The sequence below is a fragment of the Manis javanica genome, chromosome X, assembly GCF_040802235.1.
Source record: "Manis javanica isolate MJ-LG chromosome X, MJ_LKY, whole genome shotgun sequence".
In the NCBI taxonomy this organism is placed as follows: Eukaryota; Metazoa; Chordata; class Mammalia; order Pholidota; family Manidae; genus Manis; species Manis javanica.
Genome location: NC_133174.1, coordinates 53,761,822 through 53,771,057, shown reverse-complemented (window position 1 = coordinate 53,771,057; position 9,236 = coordinate 53,761,822). Strand labels below are relative to the sequence as shown.

Here is a 9,236-nt window from a genome sequence, read left to right as displayed (position 1 = left end):
GTCCCTTTTTTCAGATTAAGTAACTGAGGCTAGAAAAGTTAAAGTGACTCATCCATATTCACAGGTTGAAATAAGAAAAGCCAGGTAAGTTGACTAACCATTCCCGTTTGCTTGAGACTGTCCCGGTTTTAGCACTGAAAGTCCCATGTCCTAGGGAAGCTTCTTAGTCCCAAACAAACCTTAGAGAGTGGTTATATGGGTCATATAAAGCCACGATTAGAATGCATATCTCCCAACTCTTAGACCAATGCTAGTGCTACTGCCCTCTGTTATATATATTCTGAGAACTATTATCTGAGTAGCATTTCCATTCTCTACACCTTAGTGCACTAGGGCATTTAATCATGTTGTGTCATCCTATCCTTGTACTGTGCCTAGGAGAGAAGCTATGAGAGCTAGTGACCCTCAAAGGTAATTCAGTTTTTGAGAAAAAATTGTGCTTCAGCATCCTCATTCACAAAAGAAGGATGATAATTTCTATACTGCTTACTTTACATGATGTTCAGATCAAATAATAATGGATGTAAAAGTACGTTCTAAACTGTTAGAGATTGTGTTGTTCTCTATCCCCTGGCAAGGAGTCAGATCCTTGTCTTATCATTTTCTTTCCAATTCAGCAAGCAGTGCAGCCACTAACTATGTGAACTTTGGTGAATTCCTTGGCATTTTTGCCTCAGTTTTCTCATATGTAAATGGGTCTAATAATAATTCCTGATATGGCCATTTCAAGCATTGAATGAATTATTACATGCAAAGCATTTAATAGAGTTCTTGGCACATGGTCATAGTTATATCAGCATTAGCTGTTTTGGTTTGGTTTCTTCAAACCCTCTAACTCAGAGACAGAGACTAAATTAAAAGGACACATAAACCAAGTGATATGGAAGCCACTATTTATCTTTCAAGCCCTTTCCACTAGCTCTTTAGTTTTTGTGTTCTGCACCCACAGCTTTCCCACCATGGATTGCCAAGAAAATGAATACTGGGACCAATGGGGACACTGTGTCACCTGCAAACTTTTTTGGCCTGGACAAGAGCTCTCCAAGGTATGTCTCCCTTGTCAGTCTTACACAATTCTGTAATATTTAGGAACCAGACTGGCAACTGAGATTAGGTGAACAAGATTAGGATTGTCCTTTCCACATGTGGCTAATCCAGTTTAGCAGGCAAAACATGGAATCTAAAGATTATGACAATAGCAGTGACAGCTCCAGCAGGAAGTCAACCTGGCAGGATAAGGATCAGGGAAGGGTTCTGTGGGATAATGGGGGTATTTCAGGAGGAAAAATGGAACACAGAAGCCTAGGAAGGAAGACTGTAGGACATTAAGGAACTCTGTCAACTAATGCAAGGTCCACCTTTTGAAGTTCAGGAACCAGATATCAAAACTGATCTTTTACATAGCTACTTAGATCAGATAGCAGGGGAAGGCCTTTCTTAAGGAGGTGCTTTCCAGGGAGAGGATATAGCTAGTGCAGGGTCCCAAGGTGAGAATGAACTAGGCATGTTCAAGGAAAAGTAGGAAGGTCCGTGCATCTGATACATGGTGATTGAGGGAGGGTAGTACACAATGAGGTCGCAAAGGGAGGCATGAGCCAGACCATGTACAGCGTTAAAGTCCATGATGAGAAACTTCCTTTTTTAAAAAATCTAAGTGCACCAGGATCCCTTTGGAGGGTTTTGTGTAGGAGAGTGACATGATCCTTTGGCTGAAAGAAAACAGAGCAATTATTTTGTCCATCTTCTGACCTCCCTATTTCACAAATGAAGAGACTAAAGCCCATGGGTATCAATGGAAACAAGCACTAACTCTAATTTTAAATATTTACACATAACATTGTGTACTACAGTGGGGCACTCACAAAGGATCCCAGGACCAAGGAAAGGTCATCAGAGGTTAGGTCATGCTGGACATTGGGAGGGACCCAATGGAATAAGCTACTTGATTTCACAAAATCTATTTTAAAATCATACTGTTCTTAATGATGTATTCCTATAAGAGCAGTCACTTACAAATGTCCCTGTGATGTACATGGCTGTTACATTTCAAGACATCCTTATTTGCAAGCAGAACTTCATGGGAGAAAAATAGGTCTTTCTGTCAAACTACTTTTACCAAGCTCTCCAAATGTGGCCCATGATGAAATGCACATTTGTTTAAACACCTCGATGGTTGCTATTTATTTCAGCACCACTAGAAAGCCCACAGAAAATGAATGTCAATGCTGTGCTCCTGCAAAAACTTTATATATAAACAGCTTGTACTTGTAATAGCAATCTGTACTTTGTAAAGAGCTTTTATGCATTATTTCAGTTGACCCTCCGTCACGCAAAGAAAGTACTATAAGCCCCATTTTAAATGAAGAAACCAAGACTCAAAGAGGATATGTGACTTGCTAAAAATCACAATAGCTCAGTAAAAATAAACATGAGCCAGATACACATGGGTTTGAGTCTCAGATTTGCTATTGGCAAATTAGTTCATCTCTGACTCAGTTAGGATGTACCAAGTTACAAGTAACATAATACTGAATACTGACTTAAACCATAAATACATTTATTTGTGTAGTGAAGTCTGGGAGCTTTGTGGTTGGCTGGGAAGATCAATAATGTCATTAAAGATCCAAGCATTTTTTGTCTTTCATCTTGGGTACTGAAGTTTTGTCCTCATGCTTTTGTCCTCTTGGATGCCACAACTCAAAGTATCACATTTTCACACCATTATTCAAAATCAGGAAGAAGGAGCAGGGACAAAGTAGCTGGACTTTTATTAATGAAGAAGTATTTTCTTATAAGCTCCCAGATTTCCCCATATATTTTATGGGCCAGAACTGGGTGCTGTAAATATCTATAAACTGCAAGGTAGGCTGGGAAATGAGTACTTGGCAAATGGGAATGGTATTGCCATGATTAACTAAGACCAATCAGGGATCAGTTCTTGAGTCTGGTCACCTTGCCACCCAGAATGAAATCAATGTTCTATTAATAAGAAAGAAAATGGGCAGCAACTTTCACATAAGCAACTAATAGCATCTGACACAGCCTTGTTTTTATAGTTACCTTTATTTAGCTTTAAAGTTCATGCATATGAATTGTAAGTATCATTGTAAGTAAGTATTTATGAGAAACTAACATCATCTTCTCAGGGCATATTCCTAGAAGTATTATTACCAATATAAATAAAGCATACAATTTAAAGGTTCTTGAAATATATTAGCAGGTAACACTTCTGAAATATTTTTTACAATTTTTCATTACAATAACATTTACTTTCAATGCTGCATGGAAGTCTAATATCCCAGAAACCTAACCACAGAGAAATGATGCATGTTTCTATCATCTGTTAATTTTATGTCTTCTTTGTAACATTAAATTACTAATTTATGAGGACTCTATGATAATTTTTTCACTTTCCTATTCAATAGGGAAAAGTACCAACATTTTGTCTACATTTCTAATTTTGTGAACTGTTTCTGATTGCTTGTTTTTTCTCTTCTTTTTTTGTTTATTGTTCATCCTTTACTCATGTAAAGCATCTGAGTAGACAGACATGCAGTAGAATATGGAGTCTTTTTACATCTTTTCTATAATGTATAATGTTTTTCACAAACAGAAATGGTTTTGAATTTTGTCTCATTTCATCATCTCTTAGCTATTTCATTTATTTTCAGTTTGACATATTAATTTTATGATATATATCAATAAATTCCAAAAATTTAAACACCTTACATTCCCAGTATAAACCAAGTTTGTGGTTTTGGTTTAAATGCCTGTTTATATTTTGAGTTAATATTTTATTTATAATAGATACACTTATAGTGCTACCTAAACCAAAACTTGTATCATAATTGTGCCAGATTGGTAAAATTAATACAGAAGATCAGTGTTTTACAGGAATAAAACTGGTTAATAGTAAATAAATGTTGGGGGCCTTGATAATTGGAAGAATTTTCTTTGCCTCTTAATTAGGAAAGAGGAGTCTCAATATAACTTTTTCATGATAATTTGTTCATTAAGAAATTATTTATTCATTTATTCAAGAAGTTATTATTTAGGATTCCATATTGATTTATTTGTAGTATTCTTGTATGGTTTTCTTAGAGGTCACTCTGCATATTACAATATATACATGTCACTTAACACTCTTTACTGGTATCAATATTTTACCATTTATTAGCATAAACCTCACTGGTAATGGTAAATAGATTCTGCAATATAGTAATAGTGGTGTATAACCTATACCTCTAGTTTAAAAGTTAAAAAAGAAATGAATGTTGTAAAAATAATTATAACCATAAATACAATAATTTATTACTACTTACACAATATGTAAGACATGTACAGATGGTCCCTGCTTTATGATGGTTTGACTTACAATTCTTTGAGTTGATAATGATACAAAAGTGCTACAAATTCAGTAGAAACTCTACTTCAGAATTTGAATTTTGATTTTTCCTGGGCTAGTGATATGTAGTACAATACTCTTTCATAGTGCTGGGCAGTGGTAGCTTGGTGCCATTCCCAGTCAGTCACACAATCATGAAGGGAAACAACCAATATACTAACAACCATTATATAACCATAAAACCATTCTGTTTTTCACTTTCAGTATAGCATTCAAAAATATGTGACATATTCAATACTTTATTATAAAATAGTCTTTGTGTTAGATGACTTTTCAGCTGTAGGCAAATACAAGTGTTGTTAGCACATTTAAGATAGGCTAGACTAGGCTAAGCTATGATATTCAGTAGGTTAGGTGTACTAAACACATTTTTGACTAATGATATTTTCAATTTATGATGGGTTTATTGGAATGTAACCCCATCATAAATCAAAAAATATCTGTAAATTGCCAGCAGTAATTTAAAATGTGAGGGGGAGACATAAAAGACATAAAAGTGTAATGTATACAAATTCTATTGAAGTTAAGTTATTATAAGCTTAAAATAAGATATTACAAGTTTAAGATATTTTATGTAAGCCTCATGGTAACCACTAGGAGAAATCTGATAGTAATTATAAAAAAGAACACAAGAAAGAAGTCAAATCATACTCATACCAAGAGACATCAAAACACACACACACAAAAAAAAAAAACAGCAGTATAAGACGCACAAATAATGAAATTACACAACAACCATAAAACAATTAACAAAATGTCCTTAGTAAGTCTTTACCTATCAGTAATTACTTTAAGTGTAAATTGATTAAATTCTCCAGTCATAAGTCATAGAATGTCTGAATGGATAAAAAAACAAAACAAAACAAAATCCGGCAATATGCTGTCTACAAGAGACTCACTTTAGCCTTAAAGACTTGCATAGACCAACAGGGAAGGGATGGAAAAAGACATTTCAAGCAAATGGTAACCAAAAAAAAAAAAAAACAGTCAGTATTCTTAGATCAGTCTTAAGTCACACAATATAGACTTTAAAACAAAAATACTAACAAAAAGACAAAGAATGTCATTATATAAAGGGGTCAGTTCATCAAGAAGATATAATGACTGTAAATATTTATGTGCCCAACATTAAAGCACATAAATATATAAATCAAAAACTAACATATATAGCTAAAAGGAGAAATAAACAGTAATATAATAATAGTTTGGGACTTTTAATATCCCATTCTCAAGAATAGATACATTGTCCAGACAAATTAACAAGGAAACAATAGATTGGAACAACTCTGCCTACCAAATAGACATAACAGACATATACAGAACATTCTATTCAGAAATTGCAGAATACACATTTTTCTCAAGGACACATAGAACATTTTCTAGGATAGATATGTTAGGGTACAAAACAGGTCTTAGCAAATTCAAGAAGACTGAAATCATGCCAAGTATCTTCTCTGACCACAATATCATGAAACTAAAAACCAATAACAAGAGGAAAACTGGAGAATTCATGAACACATGGAAATAATAATTCTTCAGAGGAACCAATGGATCAAAGAAGTTAAAGGAGAAATAAAAAAGTTTCTTGAGACAATTGAAAATGGAGACACAGCCTATGAGAACATACAGGATGCAGCAAAACCAATTCTAAGAGGGAAGTTCATAGCAAGAAGCATCATTTTTAAAAAGCAAGTAAGATCTCAAACAAGAAACTGGGGTGGGGAAAGAACAAAATGAGCTCACAGTTAGCAGAGTTAAGGAAATAATGAAGACTAGAGCAGAAATAAGTGAAATAGAAAACAAACAAACAAAAACAACAACAGAAAAGATATACCAAACTAAGAGTAGCTTACTTGAAAAGATAAAGAAATTTGACAAAACCTTGGCTAGAATAATCAAGGAAAAAAGAGAAAGGACTCAAATCAAGAAAATTATAAATGAAAAAGTAGATGTTACAATTGATAACATAGACATTTAAAGGATAGTAAAAGGCTACCATGAAAAACTATATGCCAAAAAACTGGACAACCTAGAAGAAATGGAAAAAATCTTTAAGAAACATAAAGCTTACAAAGCTGAGCAAGGAAGAAATAGAAAATCTGAAGAGACCCATTGTCAATAAGGAGATTGAATTGGGAATCAAAAATCTCACAACAAACGAGGGGAAAAAAGATGGTGGCAAGAGGAAGAGAATCAGAGTGGGGAGGGAGTGGAAGCACAGGAGTGCCAAATCTCCAGCCCTAAAATCTACCAAAAGAGCACAAACTGACATTGCATGGTGCTCTGGAGATTGGAAGAGCAAAAAACAAAGTCAGAGATGAAGACTGTGAACAGGTTCCCACAACCTGCTCCCTGGGACAAAAGAAAAGGGGGTGCTTTGAAAGACTTCTCAACAGTAGAAGGCTGCTAAAAGGGAAAGGGTTTAGGAGAAGGAACAAGTGGACAAAATCAGTCTGGCACACTCAGCCCAGCAGGTTGGGAACTTTCAGGAGCTTCAGGCGCTCCATCCCCCGGTTGGCAACACAGGCCCAAGGTCTCCCACTGCTATAAGCAGCCTGCTGATCCTTTCTTCATATGAGTACCTGTGTGCAAACCCACTGACCATGCAACTGATGCAGACCAGCCAGAAGGCAGCCCCACCTGCAGCAATGACACAGCTTAATGCAGAGGCTACTCCCTGTGGGTGGCTAACTGGCCCAGACACCAGAGACAGGCATTTAGACCGTGAAGCATGAAAGTGCTTTGCCCTTCCTGCAAACAACCATGCTGCTTGCCTGTGATCCACTCCACCACCCTAGGCCATTATGAGGGCTGCCCTGCCCAAGGTAGCTTAGGCAATTAAACCAGAGGCTACTCCTGGTGTGCAGCTAACTGGCTCAGACAGTGGAGATAGGCCCTGCAAACAGGAAGCATGAAAGGGCTTTGTCCTCATGGCAGATTCCCACGCCACTCACCTGTGACGTCCGCCATTGCACTAGGCCATCCTGAGGGCCGCCTTGCACATGGCAGCTTAGGGGAACAATGCAGAGGCCATTTCTTGCATGTGGCTAACTGGTACAGACAGCTGAGACAGGCCCTGCAACCAGGAAGCACAAAAGGACTTTTTCCTTGCAGCAGACTACTGCACAACTCACCTGCGACCCCTGCCATCACCCTAGGCCATCCCCAGGTTGGCCCTGCCCACAGAAGTTGTCCTCACCCATGGCAGTTTACAGATTAACCCAGAAGCGGCTCCTTGTGTGCAGTTAACTGGCTCAGACAGAGAAGACAGGCATTGGGACCAGAAACCAGGAAGGGACTTTTTTATCCTAGCTGACACCCATGCTGCTTCCTTACAAAAACTCCCATTGCTCCAGGCCTATGAAAAGGCAGAAGAACCATTTCAATCCAAAATCCCTCAAGCAACAGAAAGAGGGCTCAGTGAGACTTAAATCACCAATCTTCCTTAAAAGAATTCAAAATAAAAGGCATAAGCATGCTGATGGAGGGACAGAGAAATATTCATGAGCTAAGGAATAAATTTAGGATAGAGATAACAGAAATAAAACAAACAATGGAAGGATTTAAAAGCAGACTGGATGAGGTGGAAGGGACTGTTAATGAAATAGAAATCAGATAGCAGAACAACAGAAGCTTAGGCAAAGAAAGGAAAAAAGTATCTCTAGGAATGAAAGAATATTAAGAGGACTGTGTGAAAAATCCAAACAGAATAATAATTGTATTATAGGGGTACCAGAAGAAGAAGAAGAGAGAAAAGGGGATTGAAAGTGTCTTTGAAGAAATAATTGCTGAAAACTTCCCTGTCTGGGGAAGTTAATAGTCTTTTAGGACTTGGAAGTCCACAGACCTCCCAACACAAGGGATCCAAAGAAGACAACACCAAGACATATAGTAATTAAAATGGCAAGATCAAAGAAAAGGAAAGACTATTAAAAGCAGCCAGAGAGAGAAAAAAGTTCACCTACAAAGTAAAACCCATCAGGCTATCGTCAGACTTCTCAGCAGAAACCTTACAAGCCAGAAGGGAATTGCATGATGTATTCAATGCAGTGAAACAGAAGGGCCTCGAGCCAAGAATACTGTATCCAGTAAGATTATCATTTAAATTTAAAGGAGGTATTAAACAATTCCCAAATCAGCAAAAGTTGAGGGAATTTAGCACCCACAAATCATCTCTACAGGGTGTTTTAAAAGGACTGTACTAGATGGAAGTATGTATAAGTCAAAATAGCTGTCACCAGAGAAATACATCCACAGAAAAGTAAGTAGATCAATTAAATATTAACCAAGTACAAAATTAAATCAGCTACCCAGAAAGTCAGTCAAGGGATACATAAAAAGTACAGAATATAATACCTAACATATAAAGAGAGAAGGAAGAAATAGAAGGGGGGAGAGAATGTTCAGATTGTGTTTCCATTAATGTAATAAGTGAGTTAAGGTAGACTGCTAGATAGAAAAGAAGCTGCCCTTAAACATTTGGTAAACAAGAATTCAAAGCCTGCAATGGTAATAAGCACATATCTATTGATAATCACCCTAAATGTAAATGGACTGAATACACCAAAAAAAAGACATACAGTTACAGAATGGATACATAACCAAGACCCATCAATGTACTGCCTACAAGAGACTCACTTCAAACCCAAAGACATACACAGACTAAAAGTGAAGAGATGGAAAAAGATATTTCATGCAAAAAATAGGGAGATAAAAGAAGGAGTTGCAATACTTGTATCAAAAAATTGGACTTCAAAACAAAGAAAGTAACAAGAGACAAAGAAGGACATTATATAATGATAAAGGAGTCAGTTCAACAAGAAGATATAAC

General features: G+C 36.7%; 1 protein-coding gene across 1 annotated transcript in view; it reads left to right on the top strand.

Moving 5' to 3' along the window:
* The first annotated feature begins 959 nt into the window (after positions 1 to 959).
* Positions 960 to 9,236, top strand: part of EDA2R (ectodysplasin A2 receptor) — a 53,546-nt gene continuing 45,269 nt past the window's right edge. The window contains 1 exon segment of the mRNA XM_017651250.3: positions 960 to 1,046. Coding sequence (XP_017506739.3) covers positions 960 to 1,046 — 87 coding nt within the window.